This window comes from Ovis canadensis, chromosome 2, assembly GCF_042477335.2.
Source record: "Ovis canadensis isolate MfBH-ARS-UI-01 breed Bighorn chromosome 2, ARS-UI_OviCan_v2, whole genome shotgun sequence".
NCBI lineage: Eukaryota > Metazoa > Chordata > Mammalia > Artiodactyla > Bovidae > Ovis > Ovis canadensis.
Window position 1 is genome coordinate 10,272,502 of NC_091246.1, and position 20,715 is coordinate 10,293,216.

The 20,715-nt window shown below is 52.5% G+C and overlaps 1 protein-coding gene across 13 annotated transcripts in view; it reads right to left on the minus strand.

Moving 5' to 3' along the window:
- RGS3 (regulator of G protein signaling 3) overlaps nucleotides 1-20,715 on the minus strand; it is a 138,436-nt gene that overhangs the window by 49,744 nt on the left and 67,977 nt on the right. For 11 of the 13 annotated variants that reach the window (XR_011254196.1, XR_011254197.1, XM_069575359.1 and 8 more), the window contains 2 exons: nucleotides 19,971-20,014; nucleotides 13,280-13,402 (listed from right to left, as the gene is read on the minus strand). Coding sequence is in view for 11 of the 13 variants with exons in the window: in XM_069575359.1 (XP_069431460.1) it covers nucleotides 13,280-13,402; nucleotides 19,971-20,014 (167 nt within the window). In the remaining 2 variants the exon portion in view is untranslated. Of the gene's footprint in view, nucleotides 1-5,741; nucleotides 8,635-13,279; nucleotides 13,403-19,970; nucleotides 20,015-20,715 lie in introns of those variants that run through there. The other 2 variants (XM_069575364.1, XM_069575371.1) reach the window with 1 other exon arrangement.

Genomic DNA, 20,715 nt, shown 5'->3' on the forward strand with positions numbered 1-20,715 from the left:
AACTTGCCTGCCAATGCAGGAGACATAAGAGATGCAGGTTCGATCCCTGGGTCGGGAAGATTCCCTGGAGAAGAGCATGGCAACCCACTGAAAAAAGTATTCTTGCCTGGAGAATCCCATGGACAGAGGAGCCTGGTGGGCTATAGCCCATAGGGTCACAAAGTCAGACACAACTGAAGTGACTTAGCATACACACATACTATGTAAATAGTTGCCAGCTCAGCAAATTCAACTTTTGCTTTTTGGAAATTTTTTCTGGATTTATTTATTTTTTCTATCTGGGGTTGGTTAAGTCTATGGAAGCAGAACCCATGGGTATGGATGGCTGAACATACCTATTACACTCCAGGCACTTTGCACAGACCATTCCCCTTAGTCCTCAGTAGAACCAGTGAGAGAGATGTCCTCTCATTTGACAGAGGCTGGGTGACCTGCCAGCAATCCCATAGCTGGTGAGAAGCAGAGCTGGGATCTGAACCCTGGCCTGCCCACCTCTCAGTCAGACCCTGCCTTCACCTTAGCTGCTCCTGTAGGTTCCTGGGGTGGGCAGAGGAAGGTCCCAAGCGACCAGGGCCTCTGTCCTGCCAGCTGGCTCTATGCAGGCCCTCCCTCCCTGCAGACAGCCTAGGGGGCGACACAAGGACAGGTCAGCAAGGGCAGGGACCACAGCACAGGGAGGGTGTGGCGCTGGCGGGCCAGTTGGCTGAGGTCAGGGCTCAGGGCAGACCAACTGGGGACTCCTCGCCTGCTGGGCGACAATCAGGAAGCCTGACCACATCCGGCCCCAGGAGTTCCCAGGCCCTGCGCACTCCCAAAGGCAGGGAGAGAAAACCTTGCCTGGCCTGCTGCCACCCTGGTAAACGCAGCAGGAAAACAGCTTGCCATTTGCGACTGTCTCCCTGGACCCCGGACAGCGGGCCAGTCCTTTCCCCACTTCCGGTGTGAGGAGGGGCCATGAGATCTGATGGCCCCAGGACCCTCCCAGGTCTGAATGCTTTGAATCCGTGGTGCGCTTCCTCGCAGGGGGCCCAACAGGAAGAGGAAGGGGGTGAGGCGTCCCACCCAGGTCCCGAAGGAGCCCCCTCCCCTTCCCCTCAACTCCTTCCCACTGCTATTTTTAGAACAGGGAAAATCTCCGCCAGCCCCGTCCTGCCCAGAGCTCCAGGTAAAACACAGCTGCCCCATTCATTCCACTCCAGCCAGAACACGGCGGGGAATTTACAGACAAGCCAGTCGACTAGACAACCTCTCCCCAAGCCATTAGCCAGGCCATGTCTATTTCCATTACAGCCCAAAGCGGTGACTTACTTTTCCTAAGACGACACAGCTGAGTGAGATGAAGAGTACCTCTAAGACAATCTGTGCCCCTCCCTGTCCCCAACCTGTCAGGCTCCTGAAAGTCCCCAGGGAGGAGTGCTGGGGGGAGGGTCCTAGTTCTAGCACCAACTGCATGACGCTGGCCGGGAGTTCTTACCCCTCTCTTGTCTTGGTTTCTACAAATCAGCTTGCTAATCGATGAACCCCACTGGGGGAGAGGGTAGGCAGCCTTTTCGGTTCCACACTCAAAGATTCTGTACTTCTATCAAAATTCTAGTCATTCATGAAATAAATACTGCATTCTCTATTGTTGGGTGTGTGTGGAGCTGTATATCATAAAGTTTATCTGAGAGTTGACAGTGGGTCTCAGAAAGCATTTTCCCATTGAAAATTGTGTTAATGGTGGTCAGCTTCCTATGCTAGCCTACTGAACCCTTAATGTTCTTCCACAAGGAGAAATGGCAGAAACCTATACTGTGATAGAATTTAACCAAAATGGAAAACCACTAACATTTAAAAGACACTGAGGAAATTCACCCTAAGTAGTGTTTGAGCAAAGAAAGTGAAAGTGAAGTCGCTCAGTCATGTCCGACTCTTTGCGACCCTGTGGACTGTAGCCCACCAGGCTCCTCCATCCATGGGATTCTCCAGCAAGAATACTGGAGTGCGTTGCCATTTCCTTCTCCAAAAGAAGGAGCAAAAGAAGGTACACATTAAAGGCAGTGAGTTAGTGGCAACTTCTGGGGAAGTCTAAAGGAGACTTCTGACCATACTAGAAACTGCAGGCATTGCACACCGACTCCTACAACTTTCACTGAAAGTTAGCTGCATGCCATCGACCAGGAGTTAGAGAGATTAAAGAACATATGTATCCTTATATACATGAAATTAAAACAAGAGTCCAGTGAGCAGGAAAAAAGAAGGAATGGGAGAAGATTCTGGACTTGACAGCTATTGTGCTGTCTTCCTGGGAGTAAGCCAGGAAGGAGGCACCTTTGGTTGGGAGGAAGCAGGGTTGTGCTTATAATTTGAGTTCTGAGCTGAGGACCTTTTCCTGTATAAGATCCACTGATATATTTATTTGACTCAAGTACATGATGAATATTAACCATGTACAACACTTGCATATGGGCATTCAGGTGGTTCAGCAGTAAAGAATCCACCTGCCAAGTGGGTCAGGAAGATCCCCTGGAGAAGGAAATGGCATCACTCCAGTATTCTTACATGGAGAATCCCATGGACAGAGGAGCCTGGCAGGTTACAGTCTATGGGGTTGCAAAAGAGTTGGACAAGACTTAGCAACTAAACAACAACACTTGCATATATTCACACACACTTGTTTCAATATGAAGACCAAAATGTCTGATTCCTTTTTTTTTTTAACCTCTTGTTTAAAAAGCCCTGGGGCTTTGGAGATGATTCCTGGAGATCACCTAAATTCAAATACCCTCGTTTCTCTTGGTAAAGAAACAAATGATCAGAGAGGTGAAGTAATTTGCCCAAAGTCACACAGCGAGTTACAAGCAAAATCAGGATTTGAACCAAGATCTTCAGAATCCTACTCTGGTTTTCTCTGAGGGCAAGCTCAGTGAGAGGGGGGCTCCACAAACCCAGGAGAAAAACCATAGGAGCAGTTCCCATCAGGTCTCCTTCCCTGATGAGTCAGTAGGGATACAAGGCATTCACAACCCTGAAGTGAATCTGGCCAGACTAGATTGCTTAAGACTAAGTGGTGATCCAGGCTCTGGTCTTACAAAACTGAAGTGCAACGGAAAATGCTTTGAGCCAAGAAAGTCAGCAGACCTGAGTCAAGTCCTAGCTCTGCCTGCCACTACCTTGTCCCACGAACCTGGCCAGGTCACTGCCCCTTTTTGAGCCTCAGTTTCCTCATCTAGATTCTAGAATATGACAGGCTTGAACCATAATCCAATTCTACAACATCTAGTGAGTACCCACCAAGGATCAGGCTTAACAGAGTCAGAAATAAATAAACCATGACCCCCACTACAGACCATATGCAAGTTTATTTAAATAACTTAACCCCGCACAGAGAGCTAATTTATAAGTATAAAAATAGATAGTTTGTCAACCAAATGCAAGCACCACACAGAAGCACACACACCATCGGGCCTTTGGAAGATGAAGGCAACATTAATATCTCAATGTTATGAGAATACTTATGACAGTCAGATGTTATTAAAATATCTCAAAATATGCAGAGCCCACGGATTGCTGACCTCTAGAAGGAGGGGAGAGGAGCGCAGCGAGGGTGACAAGGGAGAGGCAGTAAGAGAGGCTGGGACCCTGCCTGGGAGAAGGGTGGGTGTGGATGTCTGGCTCCCAAGAAGCCCATGGTCTTGCAGGTGAGACACAGCTGTTTGACACACTGTGCTAAAGATTAACAAAATACTATGGAGCACAGACGGGGAAGCAGGGACTTCTGAGGCAAGCCAGGGAGCCCTGAAGCCTGAGGACTATATGTGGCCGGAACAGCAGAGGAGGGCAGGGAACATCAGGCAGGAGAAACAGCCTCAAGCGGAACATGCATGGGGAATTTAGAGAAGGGGAATAATTCAAAATGGCCAGGCTGTGGGCTCAAAGCAGGAGGGCAGAGCAACCAGGGAGAGAGCCGGGGTGGGACCATGGCCTCGCAGGATGGTCTTGAAGCAGGGAGTTGAACTGCTCAGCCTCCCCAGCTTTGATGGTCTGTGGTTGCTGGAAAGTAGTAGAACAGAGCCATCCAGAGTCAATGACTGGGGCTGGGCCCCCCAGGTTCCAACCCTAGCCACCCACTGGCTGTGTGATCTTGGGCAAATTTCTCCTCAAAGACTCCGCATCCTTATCTACCAACTGGGTATAGTGAGAGTAAATGTGTAAAGATGACAAAGAACCTCAAGAGGCTGTAGTGAGGATTAAGAGAGAATATGTAGGTGAAGAGCTTGGCATTGCTCCAGGCTCACAGTCTTAAGCGCTCACTTATAAAGTACTTACTGTTATTATTCTACCCTTAAACTGAGGATCTGGGAACAATCTGGAGGATGGTGGCCCTATTCAGAAAAAGGCTTGAAGAAAGATAAGGTCAAGACAGAGGGCAAGGTTGTGCGGTCATCTTTAAGAATAACAACAAAAAAAGATAGCAAGATGGCTGAGGCCAAGAGGAAGGTGGGCAAGAGGATGATCTTTCTATAGCCAGATGGGCCACAACAAGGGAAAGCTGTTGGAGACACAACAAAGGAAAGCTGGAGAGACTGGAAAACAATTTTGGTGGGGGAGTGGGAGCTGTGGGGGTGGGGCTTGGAGAATATCTGAAATCTAGTCCATTTGACACCCAGTTACTTAATATTGGGGCTTCCCTGGTGGCTCGGCAGGAAAGAATCCTCCTGCAATGCAGGAGACATGGGTTCAATCCCTGGTTTGGGAAGATCCCCTAGGAGGAGGGTACAGCAACCCACTCTAGTATTCTTGCCGGGAGAATCCCATGGACAGAGGAGCCTGGTGGGACTACAGTCCACAGGGTTGCAAAGAGTCAGACATGACTGAAGCGGCTGAGCGCACACACACGTACTTAGTGTTGAGATTTGGAATCAGTCAACTAGCAAAATCTGGGCCCAAAACCTGGAGCAGGCTCTCACCTCATCCTTAATCAGGCAGAGGTCAAAGAGCTGAACCTATCCCTTTCTGCCTTCAGCCACTGTTCTATCAAGACCAGGTACCCCAAGACTCTGTTTTGCTGGTCCTCTTGAATGCCAGACTGAAAAAGGGGGTAACCCGACTGTCCCAGTGCTGCTGTCTGTCTTCTGGAGTTCCTCCTTGTCTTTCACAACAGATTTTTCAAATCTTGTATAACGCTATTCATCTTGTCAGCCTGGACCACCCTGGGCCATATGAACTCGAAGTTTATTCTCTAGTGTGTATAGAATAAGACATCTCATTTTATTAGTCCTCAAGGATTCCATCTAGAGCTTAAGGGGCCACAACTTCTACACAACTTCTATCTTCCCTCCTGGCTCTTCCTGAAGGCGATAATTGATTTCTCTTACTTCCACCCCTTAAAAGGCAAACCGTTATATCTGGAAAGAGCAATGGATTAGGCTGAAATGCCTTGGCTGGAGGACTAGCTCAGCCTCAGGACTAGCCACAGCTGGGAAGCTGTGTGACCTTGGATAAGTCACTTAACTTCTCTGAGTCGTAGTCCCTTGCATCCATAAAACAGGGCTGCCGGGAGGCCTAGGGGAGATAATGCCTGGGGATCCCAGTTGACATCTCTGATGCCCATGTTCTTGCTGTAGGGGCTCACCCACATTGTGAAATTGCCTGCGCCTTCAATTTGCAGAATGCTCTAGGTGCTGTGTATGAGAAATACAGGCTTTGGTGGCAGAATTTATGAAAAAGAATTTAAAATAAAGAATAATAAAAAAAAGTCATACATAAATAAATGTCTTCATTATTTCCAACAGGTCCCAATTCCCAAACTGCCAAAGGACCCAGGCAGCAGAGACTGGGAGTTTCAACAGACCCAGAACATGAGACTATAAAGAAAACAAGAAAATGGGATCAAAGGATGTGCAGGGGGTGGGGTGGGGAATTTAAAGAGTCACTTTGTATTCAAATCGCACAGATGGCCTTTTCAACAATAAATGGTTGTGCTCCTGTGCTCCCAGCTCGAAGGTCCCCAGACACACAGCAAGACAATTGGGCCATCAGGAAAGAGACCATTGTGTGAGCTTCTTAGAGTGGTTTGTGTGGAGGGAGGGGCTCGGCCTTGTTTCCCGTGATTATGGCTCTCGAAGGCAATTTCGCTGCATTCATCATCCTAGACGGCTGGGGATGGACCGGGCTGCTGAGAAGCAATGGCCACCCGGTCGTATTTCATCTTCTCTAGCCCGTCGAGCCAAATTAATTGTCTCATCGATTTGAAAGGCAGAGCAGCAACGGCGCTGTGGCGCACCACAGTCAGCGGGAAGACAGGGCCCTCCAGGAGCTGACGGCTGCGTCCCCAGCAGCAGCTTGTGGGGACAAGCGAAGGAAAGCGCCATCCCCAGGGCCAGGCACCGCACTTAGTGTCTCTGTTGCCCTGCCACCAGAGCTCCCAACCTCTGCACCTGTGTGGTGGGCAGAGGTAGGTCCCCAGGTCCAGAAGAGAAAAGCTGGCTGCCTTTCCAGACAGGCGATTCTCCTGGGCCTCACTCTCCCCTTAATGTCATTTTGTAAGGGAATCAAATGAAAACATGATGCGGCTTGCTGTCTGTGCAGACCCAGCTGTTTAGCCTCTCAGAATTAACCCTGCAGGCGGAGTCTCAGCTGATAGACACTGCTTATCCCACTCTGGCTGGCTATTCCCCTGCTGGGTAGGGCACCGGGCTGATCCCCTGTTAGATTACTGCTACCACATGTCTGATCTTTCCTAGGCTGGGAGGAAGGGCCATCTGTGGAAGGCTAAGGGAAGAATTCTCTATTGTACGACCCTTCTTGAGGTTCAGGTAGCCAAAGCAGCTGAGCAAATTTAGCAGGGCACAAGGCTCCTCTTAGTACACAGAGAGGATCTTACAGGACACAACGCCGAGTGTTCAAGGGAACTTCCCTAAACTGAAGCCCAGCCTCTCTGACCTCCTTTCTAGGCAAAAGGCCCTGCTCCTACACATGCCCTTCGTGTGTGAGTTTTGTCTGGACAGAAGGATGTGAAAGCTGCCCCACACTGGCCTCTCACCACTGTCCCCTGGCAGGTCACCAATCAGCCTCACAGCTGGACGGGTCTCCCCTCGTGGTGCTAAGCCACACTTAGCCCTGGTCCCTGAGTCTCGGGAGCTCCGTGGAAAGCAAACCCAGTCAGCTTCCCAGGGGCTGAATTCCAGTTTCCTATCAGCACATTCAGCATCGGATGGACGGACAGCACAGGCCACCGCTGCTGAGGCCTGGAGAAGCCCCACTACTCCCAGCTCCCGGGGACATTCTCAGTACTCGGCCCTGGTCCCCACCCAGGCTTCACTAGGAGGGAGCTCTGTGAGGACGGCCTCGCCCTGACTTACATCCACTTAAAGTCAGACATGGTGGAGGGTGAGAAAGGGGGAGCACAGGAGACTCTTATCTGAGCCTCCGCTACCCCCCAGGGTCTGGACACGCACATAATGACCTTCCCAGCGCCCCTCCAGGACAGGTCGCCATCGCCCCTCATCTGGAGGACTTAAGGAACTCCCCAACTTGGGTTCTACCAGAAATGGTCCCTGAGACCCTGTGACTCCCTTTCTCAAAAGCTTTCAATGGCTTCCCACTGTGCCCAGACCTGAACTCTCAGTACAACACGAACCACCACAGTCCCGAACCACCTGGTCCCTACCCGGTGGTCTTTCCTCCTCACTAAACTCAAGCTCTAGCTGCCTGGCCTCCATCCCTCCAGCACGCTGCACCCCTACCCTATCTCAGGCACTCTTCACAAGCTGTTCCGGTCTGCTGGGAACATTCCTTCCAGAGTCCCTGACTGGCTAACTCCTTTCTGGCCTGCAGGTCGTGGCTTCAAAGTCAGGCTTGTCCCCTGCCCCTCCCCCACCCCTATAGCCATCTCATTCTCTCTTGAAAGAATCCTTTCTTTCCCTTCATAGATTATCTCAGTTCATAACCACGTGTGCAAGTGTGTGTGTGTGTTAACCTTTACGTAATGCTCACTCCTCTACTAAGATGAGAGCAGAGACCACATCCACCTCACCCTCCATAGTTATCTCAGGCTCCTAGCACAGAGTCTGGCATAAAGCACATGCCCTCAAAATATCCAAAGAGTGAAGGGATGAATGCTTGAGTACAGATGACAAATGAGTGATGCGGTGGAGATATCTTCTGGCAGCCGGGCATCTTGGCATTGTTCTCCGTCAGCACTGACCTCTCCCGACCTCTCCCCCTGCCCTCAAGGCAGGTGCTGGAACCACCGGAAGCCCACGTGCTATTTCACCTCCTTCTCCCCTGCAGGGAATAAGCTTCTGGTTCTTCTCCACTTGGGACTGTTGGATGCAGTCTGCATCTGCCCACAGGGCCTCTGACACCACTGTGGTCCTTCTGATGCCAGTCCACACAACCCGTGGGGCCACTCCCTTCAGATGACCCTAGGCCCAACATCTTGGTCCTCCGATTTGGGTCCAGTTGAGGTGAGGTTACTCTGTGGTAGGGGATGCCCAAGAAAGGGTTAAGTTGCCAGAAGCAGAGTCCCGCCCTTGGGTTTGCTCAGCCAATCAGAGTCTGTCCTGATGAGGTAAAGCTTCTATCCTGGGTAGCATTGGTTGAGTTGGCCGGCCCCATCTCCTGCTGGAGAGAGCCATAAGGGTGGAGTTTCTGTGGAACCAGACAGAACTGGAGTTAGCTTCGCTGTCGACTCAGGCCAGGGCTGCCTGACTCCAAGACCTGCCCCTGCTCCTTCCTACAGTGCTCACGCGGACCCTGGCATCTCCAAGGCCCCACCTCTGGGTGCTGCAGTGGAGATGACATGTGGCATGCACCTTGGTGTCACAGCTAGGAGAAGTCTTACAGCCAGACCAGACCCAGGAGGCCTCAGTTTCCCTGCCTGGTCCCAGGAATATGGCAGGTAGCTACCGGGAAGTGACACGGAACGGTCGTCACATGTGGTCACAGTGGCAGCCTTCAGCCTCAATAAACAAGGCCACGAGATGAATCTCCTATATAGACATAACTTTAATAATAATTCAGAGAGTTCTTCTTGTGTGCCTCTTTGCTGAGCACGTTACATGAGTTCAGCCCTCACGAGAACCCAGTCCATCCATTCGCTGTACTCATGAAAAACCCGAGTCTCAGAGAGGCTCGGTGCCTCACCTGAGGTCACAGAGCAGTTAAGCACTCACACCTCCCATATCACTCACTGGGTTATTTTAGAACCATCCACTGGCGTATCTGTCATCACCACTGGACTGCAATTTCCCAAGGAAAGAACGTGACAGAGTCTTCATGCATCCCCAGCACTGAGCTCAGGGTGCACCCCGAACAGACGGAGCCAGCACGTGCTGCACCCCACACTCTCCCTCCCTGGCAGCTCAGGCGAAAGCCTGCTTTCCTCAGAGGCTTCCTATTGCCCTGGCTGGGGCTATGCACGTGGTAAGGGCTCAGTGCAGGTTCACTGAGTGGACAATGAATGGGCAGCCAGGAGCTCCCCTCAAAGGACCCCAAAGGACCTAAACTCGAGTCTGGCCCAGAGCAGGCATTTATTTCTATGCTGCTGTGCTATGCTTAGTCGCTCAGTCATGGCCGATTCTTTGCAACCCCATGGACTGTTGCCCGCCAGGCTCCTCTGTCCACGGGGATTCTCCAGGCCAGAATACTGGAGTGGGTAGCCATTCCCTTCTCCAGGGGGTCTTCCTGACCCAGGGATCGAACCCAGGTCTCCCACACTACAGGCAGATTCTTCACTGTCTGTGCCGCTAGGGAAGCCCCAAAATACTTAAGTGGGTAGCCTATCCTATCTCCAGGGTGACTTCCTGACCTAGGAATCAAACTGGGGTCTCCCACACTGCAGGCAGATTCTTCACCATCTGTGCCGCCAGGGAAGCCCAAGAATACTGAAGTGGATAGTCTATCCTTTCTCCAGGGTAACTTCCTGACCTAGGAATCAAACTGGGGTCTCCTACATTGCAGGCAGATTCTTCACCAGCTGAGCTACCAGGGAAGGCCATTTATTCCTATATTTGACTGAATAACCAACCCAATATGTATCTGTCTCTCCCTATTAGCTTAGAACCTGAACAGCCATCTGTGAGTTATTCCAGATTAGCTTGGCCGCATTCCCTATGGTAGGGAGTTTAGGAGAAGTCACCCCAGGTGAGAGTAGACGGGTGGTTTACCTGCAAGGGCAGATGATGAGGTGAGAAAGGGTGAAGAGTGCGGATGGGGAAGAATGGGGTGCTGAGAAGAAGAGAGCAAGGAGAGGAGAGGAAGCCAGCCACTTATTTCTACAGAAAGAGGGAGCACAAAGGCACACCGGGAGCAGCCTCCCACCTGCCGCAGGCAGCCAGGAGACAGCCGGAGAAAGACAGTGGAGCCGTGGAGAAGGGACCCAGTAGAATATGCTGCCTGTCTCCTTATGTCCACGGGTGCCAGCTGGGACCCCCAGACCCCCACACTGCAACCCCCAGGTCACTGCAACCCTCAGACACAGCGCAGAAAGCCTATGGTCGCCCCTCCCCACCACCAAGAGGGGAGCAGACCTGGCCACTAAAGGCACATTTCATAAGCGATCGAGTGACGCAGAAATCTCCAGGGCAAAGTTCTCTAAAGGAGACTGGACGACCCCGCATCCTCAGCTTTCATGGGAGTCACAAAGCTTGAGGAGCTGGGACGAGCCACCTGACCAGCGTGCAGATGGGACCACCAAGGCCCTGGCGGGAAGCTGTTGCCCAAGGTCACGCGGCAGGGAGTGGTACACCCACCTCGCAACTGTTCTCTAAATCTACTTCCTCCAGTACCCTCTGTGCCTCCCCAGGAGCATTTCATGTTCAGGGCTTATCACATTTATTATGTTTTGCAAATGAGGGGAGAACTTTTGCATTCCTTGAGATGTTCGAGCAACAGTACGTTCCAAGGGTTAGCAAACACTATTGAAAGGAGCAGGGTTGAGAAGGGGCAGCACGGGAGTTCGGGGAACTGCCTTGCAAAGTGTCTTTTCTCAGAAAAGCACTGGAGCTGGGGGGACAGAGAGTGGCTTAGGCAGCAATTTCTGTTCTGCATACAAGGAGGAACAGTTCCAGAAAGAACAAAGAAATAGCATTAAAAAAAATAATAATGTCATGCTCCTCTAGTCAGGACTTGAAACAGATTTCAAGCAAAAGAGCTCTGCACTGTGCAAGAAGCCAGTCCAGGCTCAGCTTGGCCTTCCCTCTTCTTTCTCCCCTGGTGGCGGCAAGCCTAGTGAAAAGACTGCAGCCCAGCCCCGGGCAAGGAGGTTCACGGTCACCGGCAAGGCAGCCAGGACCTGATAGAGCTGAGCGCAGGTGCACAGCCTGTGCCGGCTGGACAAGCCGCCTGGTCCGGTGGTTAAGGTGATTTTTTCGCTGAAACACTCCTGGAACCAGGCGGGGCTGGAGAAGATCCTATTTACTGGAACTTCTCTCAGGGAGCATTCTGCAAGCAACTGGAAGGAATGAACTGCTAAGACTCTTCAAGTGTGTATGATGCGGGTAAGGAAAGTGGGCAGTGAGATCCCTAAGGGGGCTGCCTAACAAAAGGTCGTTACTAACCGCTGCCCAAGGAGGGTGGGCCAAGTGGGATGTGCCAGCTGGGCAGGGCCCGCTCTCAGGTGAGGAGGCCATTTGAGGCCATCCCGGTGGTTAGACCCCTTTCTTCTCCCTCCTCCAGCCCAGCACAGAGTTTCTCATTTAGGACACATTTAAGAGAGCTTTAATCTCAAGTCACGTCCAGCTGTTGCCTGCCCAAGATGCCCATATATCCTGGTGCGGCCCTGAAGCCGCACCAGGCCCCAAATCCAGGGTCAATCAGCCAACCCTGCAGCCCTACAGGGACCCACTCTCAACCCAGCCTGCCTTCAGTTGCTCAAACTGTCCCCTGACTCCCCACCGGAAGATGGAGAGACTCCCTAAGGTGCTGAGAAGGCTGTTGCCAACCTACTCCAGAGCCAGCAGACACAGAAATTGAGGCAAAAAGAACTTTTTCCGCAGACCAGGAGGAGCTAAGCCTAAAACACAAGAAAACTGAGGAACACAAGTGCAACATCCCAGCAGCCGCCCCGGTGAGGAGGAAGCGGCCTGTTTTCTGATTGTGACCCACCCCAGATCAAGGGGGCCAGGCAGCCCACAGCCTCGGCAGGTCTCTGTGGCGTAGCAGAAGCTGAGGTTGGGAACCAGCCAGCCGAGTAGGAGCAGCTGGGTTGTGGTTGACTGAGCACCTACTGAATACCAGGCACCAGGCTATGAACTGGACGCACCGTCACCTTTCCTTCATACGACACTTTCGGAAAGGAAACTGTTCTCCCCAGTGGACCCCTAGGGACGCTCAGTGAGTGGTAAAACAAGATAACTGTCGAATCTGAGATTATATAATCCTCAGACACTATTTTAGGAGCTGCCAGTTGCCACCGCTCCGCCAGGAGTGTGCGGCCCCTTTCCCCACTCCCATCCTTGGCAGCCTGCCCTGCCGGGCTATGCGCAGGGCGGCCTGAATGCAGCCAGAAGCAGCGCAAGGCCTGCAAGCTGCCCAGCTGCCGCTTGCTTTCCTTTACCTTCTTCTCCCTGAATCCGGCCGGCCAACCACCTTGGTTCCTTTGGCAACCAATCAGACCAAATCCCCAAATGGCCAGCACGTTCAGCAAGAGAAGGGACTCACAAATGGGGGATACAACTGTGCCTGGGGCGGGCATCCGGGGGACAGTGGGTCCAGCTCTGGTCCCACCGCCCTCCACAGGCACAGGACCAGCTGCCCGTCCCCAGATCAGCTTTGGCTGATCTCTTTAGGAGATCTCTAATCTCCCTGATGCTCCAGCTGGCAGGGCCCAGTCCCCAGAAAACTCCACTTGCCTCCACTTGGCTGTGGCCTGCATTGAAACAGCATGGCTTCTTTCTGCCATAAGCATCCATTCCCAATTATGTCTGCCTTGGGCCAGTTTTAAACACCAGTGTGCTATCCTTGGGCAAGACCTAGAGGGGGGACCACGTGCCAGGCAGCAGAAGGAAGGCCAGTCCGAGCTAGACCTTGCCACAGGCGAATTAGAGAACAGGGCTGAGAATTGATGGGTCACGCTCAGTTTGGCTCTGCCGCTCTACCCGAGTGAGTGCCCTCGAACTCGCTCAGCGGATCCAGGGACACGCCAGGAGAGAGACGCTCTCAGCTTCTTGCCAAGAGCCTGCTGCCCAGTTCCAAGTGCTGAGCTCAGGCTGGTCTCAAGCTCAATTCAGAGGCTCGGGGGTCCAGGCTGGCCAGGGTGGGGGACCAGGGCTGCGGCCCCCGGCGAGGCCCTTACCTTGCTGTCGGGGGATGGAGTCGCCAGCTGCTGCTGCTTCGCGATGTTCTCCGACAGGCACCAGCACACTCTCTTCTTCTGCTCCTGCGAGTGCGCTTCCAAAGTGAATAAGCACTCTGCCTTCTGACGTCAGAGGAAACAGAGAAAGGGGCAGTCAGGGCTGCTCCCTGGTTCAGGGGGCTCCCGGCCCGAGCCCAACCCTAACCATCCAGTAGGTGAGGCTGCAGCAGGGCGGGGAGTGACCGCTGAAAGCCACAAACACGCACACTAATCCCCGGTGACATCGAGGCAGCCAGACAGCAGGGGAGCTGGTTCGTGGGCCAGCTGGCAAGCCCTGTGCCCACGGGCTAGGGGGAGGGAGGCAGTGGTTCCCAACACAGTGGAGTCCTGTGGAGAGCCACGGACTGCCATGGTGAGGTCACCCCCGGGAACAGGAGGCAGAAGGCGACTGCTGGGGGAGCGCGTGGGGGACCCAGAGGGCCGAGGTCTCTGCCCCTCTTTTGTTCTGTGGAGCGAGGAGCCCTCCCTTACGTCAGCACACTCATCTAATCACAAGACCAGGGTGAGATGGGTACCCACACAGGACCTGGGTTCCTCCGGAAAGTCTTTGGAGAGCAGTGGCATGGCCTTCAACAGCCCCGCTGCTGCCTGACACATGAGCTGGGTCTGATCAATGACTGTTCAGCTCAGTTGAGTGCAAGCTTCTGGCACTGCTGCCATTTAAATCTCACTTTGCTATTTAACCTTGTTAAGTGCTGCAATCTCATCTCCCCAACTAGACCTGAAACCCCTTCTAGGAAGGCCTTTTTCATCCAGGCCTAGTATCGCACTTGGCCAGTCAAGGTCTCAGTGAGCTCTGGCTCCCAGGAGACTCTCGGAATGAGGTCAAACCCAGGCCAGCCTTGGCACAGGCACCAGGGAGCTGCGGGGACCCAGGGAGTCAGCCCCGAAGGAGCCAGAATGTGCTGGGAGCGGGGAGGGGAGGAACAACACGCCCCGCGTTATCATCCTCTCCAGGACGCTCTGCGCTCTGCGCAGGGAGTGGCGAGCTCTTTCTGTCTCCGCTGGAATTTGATTATAACCGCAGAGGGCTGCGATTTGATGAACTCAGCCAGGGAGCTGAGGGTGTGAGCTGGATGGCTCAGAACATAGAAAAGGACAGTGTAGAATTCTATGCAGTCCTTCCTCGTTTTGCAGTTGGATAGGACTGGTCTGAATCTCAGCTTTGTTGCTTCCTAGCTGTCAGCCTCAGAGAAATCTGTAAGATGGGAAAGACCATGATGTCACCTACCTCTCAGAGCTATCAGGAGGGCAAGCAATAACCCAGGCCTCAACAAACAGCTTCCCTGATGGCTCAGATGGTAAAGAATCTGCCTGCAATGCAGGAGACCTGGGTTCGATCCCTGGGTTCGGAGGATCCCCTGGAGAAGGGAATGGCTACCCACTCCAGTATTCTTGCCTGGAGAATTCCATGGACAGAGGAGCCTGGCAGGATGCAGTCCATGGGGTCACTAAGAGTCAGACATGACTGAGCGACTAACACTTTCAACAAACAGCAGCTATCTTCATTATTGGTACTTCATTTGTTTAAGAAATATTTATTGAGCACCTGTTTTGTGTCAAGGACTGTGCTAGGCCCCTGGGGGTGAAGAGGGAAATAAGAGAGGCTGAGTTCTTGCCCTTAGGATGGGGGCAGAGACAAGAAACAATTAAACAATGTAATTATAAACTGTGGAAAGGCCGAAAGGGAGAGGTCCTATCTGAGCCCAATAGACAGACCCAGCCTTTCTGGAGGGGCAGCACCCAGCCAAGGCTGAATGACCAAGAGCTGCCAAGGAAAGTGCTAGGGAGAAACTGTTCCAGGCAGAAGGAACAGCAAGTGCCAAGGCTCTGAGCTGGGATGGTTATCGGCCTCATGGAGTAGCATTTGAGCACTTTTCCTCCCCTACTATCTGACCTGGCCCTCAGGGAAACCACCCTTCAGGCAAGGGCCACCTCCCAAACTAAGTATTCCCAGGGTGCCAGCCCCAAAGTGCTCAGAGTTGTTCTTCCTAGAAGCATCAGAGGAGAGCGGAAAGAAAGCCCCACCTCTTGGTTTCAGGGAACTGCGTGGATGTGGTTAGGCAATTCTACCACTTAATAACAGACTTCCACTTGCCAGAACCCCCAGCCCACTGCAAGGAAGGACTCACCCCAAGATGCCCCAGAGAGAAGCCAGGTGGGGCAGGAGCTGATCAGAGAGCCATCTGCTCCCTGTCTTGCCACACTCACCCAGCGAGAGGAGGGGCAGGGCAGGGACTAGGGTCCCTTCTCACTTAGAAATGCTGTCAGTGTGGAAAGGCCACGAATTTGGCCCTGGCCTGAACCCCTGGAGGAAGGCATGGCAACCAACTCCAGTATTCTTGCCTGGAGAATCCCGTGGACAGAGGAACCTGGCGGGCTACAGTCCATGGGGTGGCACAGAATCGGGACACGACTGAAGCGACTTAGCGTGCACGCATGCACGGACAAGCCTCCCAGGCCTGCCTCTACCTAGCTATTTGGGCTTCAACAAATCCTTTCAACTCCCTGAGCCCCAACTTCCCCTGCTCTTTCTGTTCTGAAGCAGATTCTACCTTAATAATAATTCCCTTTATCTAATTATCCATTTTAAAAAGCACCTTCCCATCCATGACCTTAAGAAGGTATCTGAGGCCCCAAGGATCTAAACCTAGGCCCAGTTGAGGGTTGGGGGCTGGCTGTCTTAGATGCTCACACATTCCGGGGATGCCCTAGCTCCCAAGCCTCCTCTCCAAGTGCTGCCTGGAGTGTGGGAGGCTGGCCTGGACGAGAGGGAGAGCCTGGAGCCAGCCCCCTCCAGGAAGGCTGAATTCCCATCTGCCTAAATCAGGGGCCCCCACTGCCTGCCTGGGTCTCTCTTGGTCCACTCTGTGACCTGACTCATCAGTTTGAACACTCATATGCACTGTGTCCTCAAATATCAGGCTCCAAGGTCAAGGTTGCAAGCTGCCCTGAAACCATCCTCAGGAAACTCACTTGGAGGCAGGGCCTCCTTGACCACCAGCTGGTGAGCTAAGCTTTCTCCAGATATGACAGCACTGGGCCCAGACCTCTGCATTCAAACATACGTGTGTGTGTGTGTTTGTGTGTGTGTGTGTGTTGAGTCATGTCCAGCTCTTTGTAACCTATAGACTGTAACCCACCAGGCTCCTCTGTCCATGGAATTCTCCAGGCAAAAATACGGGAGTGGGTAGCCATTTCCTTCTCCAGGGGATCTTCCTGACCCAGGACTGGACTTCTTTTGTGTCTCCTGTATTGGCAGGTGGATTCTTTTGAGCAATCCCAATGCCAACTGGAAACTCAGCTCCTCTTGCCTCCCTTCTTTAAAACCCCATCTTGCCTCAACCTCCTTGTTCCTGAATTAATATTATCCTTATAAAAACGAAAACCTCTTCTACTACAATTTATGTTTGTTCACTTGCTGTGACAGATGTTCTCTTACTTAATTCAATTCTCCCAGTGACCCTATGACATAGGGAGGAAGGAGAAACACAGCCGTTACCATCTTTTAGATGAGAAAACTCAGGCTTAAAGAGGTTAAGTCGGCAGCCCCAAGAAGCGTCGGGAGAGCAGGGATTCAGAGTCTGTCTTCTGCCTCCTCCAGAACCTGCGATCTTGCCTCCTTTATTTAACAGTATATGTACTGTTACATTACAAAGAATGTACATTACAAAGAATGTGAGATACTCCTCTTAGTTTTTATTTTAGAGGATCAATAAATCATTGGTGATGTTGCTAATGGAGAGTAAATGAATACGAAAAGCTCTCCCCCTGTTATGACGCTAACAGGAATAATAGCTACCCTTTATTGAGTACTCACCATGTGGCAGGTTCTGTGCTAAGTGGCTTGGACACAGTATCTTATTGAATCTCATTTAATCACTGCAACAACCCTATAAGGTAGGCCTCAACAGCCTCGTTTCAGAGATGAGTGTGTGACTTGCTCAGATCGCTCAGTTACGAAATGGCAGGGTCAAGATTCCAGTCTAGGTCTTCCTAACCCCCAAGTGAAGACTCTTAAATTAGTAAAGCCAGGATCAAATTCTCTGCAGATAGTCCCCAACCCATGTGCCCTTTGACCCCATGCCCCTGGTACAGCCAGTCATAGGCTGCATCTGTCTCAAGGATTTGCACGGGCTGAGGGACACCTGTCCAGGGAAATTAAGGCCCCAGGGCCGAGAACTGCTCAGGTCAATCCAACCCACTTGATAACTAACCAGGACCTACTGCTGGGGAACAATCAGAGCAGCCGCCTTCCACTCCCCCCACCCCACCCCCCGCCCCCACCCGCCCCAGGCAGTTGGTGCTCTCTCAATGCAGACTGGAAAGCCACCCCTAAAATCCTGACTCTCTGGCCCTGGTTTCTTCTCTGGACACCACCTGCGTGTTAGGAAACAGTGAAAAACCACTTGCTGGAAATGCCAACTAAGACACGAGTCTGGAGTTCTCCATGGGTTTCAAAACCACGGTTGGCAGGCCTGTTCCGGGCCGCAGGGCAGGCAGGGATCTTGTCTTCCGTGTGTTACAGACATGCCTCTTGTAAAGAGCAGCCCATTAAGAGAAAAGAGAGGCTTCTGGCTGCCTGTGAGCTTCAATCCTCCAGCCCCTTGGGGTCGGATCACCTGACACTTTACTGAAATAAAAGGGCCCAGATCAATATGCCTTCATCAGTCTTTGGAGGGCTAGGAGGTCACAGCTCCCTGGAAACCAAGGAGCACAAGTGCTTTTCTCTGGGAAAAATAACCCCAGCCTGGCAGGAATAGCTCTCTTGGCATTAAAGAACTGGGAGCCTCATTTCAGGCCCCGCTGGAGAGAACTGGAATCCAGATGGGTGAGGCTGGAAAGGCCAAAGCTCCGACACTTCCCAGCCTGCCTCCCAGCCTCTCCTAAGCTCCTCACTCGGCTCCAGGCCAAACGAACTCACGCCAGCCCTGAAACGTCTCCACCAGCTACTTCCTGTGCTCGGTGGGGATACGCTGACACGGGAGGATACTGATGCCTTTTCAGACCTCAAATGGCCATCCCAGGCTGCCGGGGTCCCCAGCTCAGCTCCAACAATGTCCACTGCCTTTTGGACTCCCTGCTGTCCCCTGAAGCTAACATCTCATCAACTGTCTTAACCTCAGGGGTCTGGTCACCTAAAGGGGATGTGCCTGGAACTGAAAGAATGATCTTCCAATCACAAACGACATGCAAATTCCTTCTCAAAAGGGTGTACTCCTCTTGGCCAGCCAGCGCAGACCAGGCCTCACCCATAACGTGTGGCCAGTGCACTCTCCCACAAGACGGACAGTTTCCCAGGGCTGTTACTGGGTAAGACAGACAAACAGAAACAGAGGGAAGGAATGGGTCTAACAAATCCCTGCTTGCAACTAGTAGCAGACTCATATGAACAGAGGTACAAGGAGTAAGAAAATTTGCTGAAAACTGAAAAAAATTTGAATGGCTAAGTAGTTCTGTTTTTCCATCACAAGGCCTCCTTTGATTAAACCCCTGGGTAATGATATTTTTGGCCACCTGATGCGAAGAGCTAACTCACTGAACAAGACCCTGATGCTGGGAAAGACTGAAGGCAGGAGGGAAAGACTGAAGGCAGGAGGAAAAGAGGGCGACAGAGGATGAGATGGTTGGATGGTATCATTAGCTCAATGGACGTGAGTTTGAGCAAACCCCGGGAGATGGTGAAGGACAGGGAAGCCTGGCGTGCTGCGGTCCATGGGGTCGCAAAGAGTCAGACACAGCCGAGCGACTGAACTGCAACAATAAATGATATTTCATCTCCCAAAACACATCGACCATTAAGCTGTTTGGCTCCAGTTAGCTCAGCGAAGGCGCAGTGTCCAGTTGAGCTTCTGATGGGACTGGGATAAGCAGCCTGAAGAAGGGAGGAGCATCCAACCCACTGAGTGGGTGTCACTCCAGCCCAAAATTCAGACGCTGGATGGTTTCTTCCATGTGCATTTTCTGGCCCAGGTAAAGGTACAGTTACTTTCAGCCCTTTTTAAAACATTGATAAGACCCTGCAGGAGGGGGATGTAGGTGGTATCTTCCAGAAAGAGAGGAGGAAAGAGGTGGGCACGAGAATCAGGGCCCTCTCTAGAGGACTGTTGTTAGTCGCTCAGTTGTGTCCAACTCTTTGTGACCCCAGGGACTGTAGCCCACCAGGCTCCTCTATCCATAGGATTTCCCAGGCAAGAATCCTAGAGTGGGTAGTCATTGCCTTCTCCAGGGCATCTTTCTGACCAAAGGATAGAACCCAGGTCTCCTGCATTGCAGGCAGATTCTTTAGCCACCATGAATAGGCTGATGCCTGACCTGACAGGCCACAGCCTCACTGTGACCCTTACAGGGACTGGAGACCAGGAAGTCCTGAGCAGGAGGCCACAGGGTCCTTCTTTCCTCTTTAAGCATTTTCACGCCCACTGCTCTTCTACACAGAGGTAAGAGACCCTGGTGCAGAGCACTCTGTCCCACTCCACAGAGCGGGGCACTGCCGTCATGGGCCTGCCCAGAACCACTGGAGGAGTAGGTGTGGAGAAGCCTCAGAACCCAGCACTAGGACCCAGCCCAACATCTTCCTTCCAGCCCCGGGACACAGGACCCTCTCCTCAAATTCAGGGGAGGCACTCACCTCTGCGAGATACAGCACACAGAATTTCAGGTCTTCTGAAGAACCTTTGAGGGAACAACAAGGAAGACTTATGTTAGAATTGGCTACCGAGTCTCAGCCACTTGCTTGAGCACCTCCGGGTCTCTCGCCCACAGGACTGTGTGTGGTACTTCCTGCAAAAAGAGGAAGAAGGGGCAGGCTCTCGGGGCAGTGAAATTTCAGGAGGAAAGCCCACTTGATCACTAAATAGGTTGAGGTATAGCTATGAGGCCTCTGCCTGCAGGTCAGCCTGATCCGAGGAGTGCTGAGCTCTCCCTCCACGCGAGGCAGCCAGGAGCAGCCTCTGGGCACCACGCGCAGGGTGCAGGGGACTGTCAGCCATCCCAGGGGGCATCTTTCTCACCATGCCCCTGGCGTTGAGGGACACGGAGGCAGCACACTGCCTTTGTCATTTTGAAATGCCACAAGGAGCCACTGAGGAATGCGTGGACTCTGTGGACTATGAGGTGGGGTGAGGGGAGACCCCAATCACAGGCTGGGTGGAGCCTAGAGATGGCTTCCCAGCCCAGGCCCAAGCCCTCAGTGTGTTCTCCTAGAGTTTTCTGACCCTTGGTCTAGAATCCAACACTCAACCACTCACCAAACCCTCTCCACCTGGGCCACAGCTGGGAGGCCTATTGGCCGCTTGCCCCTCCTCCAGCAGAGCAGCTAAGACAGAATACCCACCCTAGGGCAGAAGGTGATTTGGTCTGTGTGCTTTGGAAAC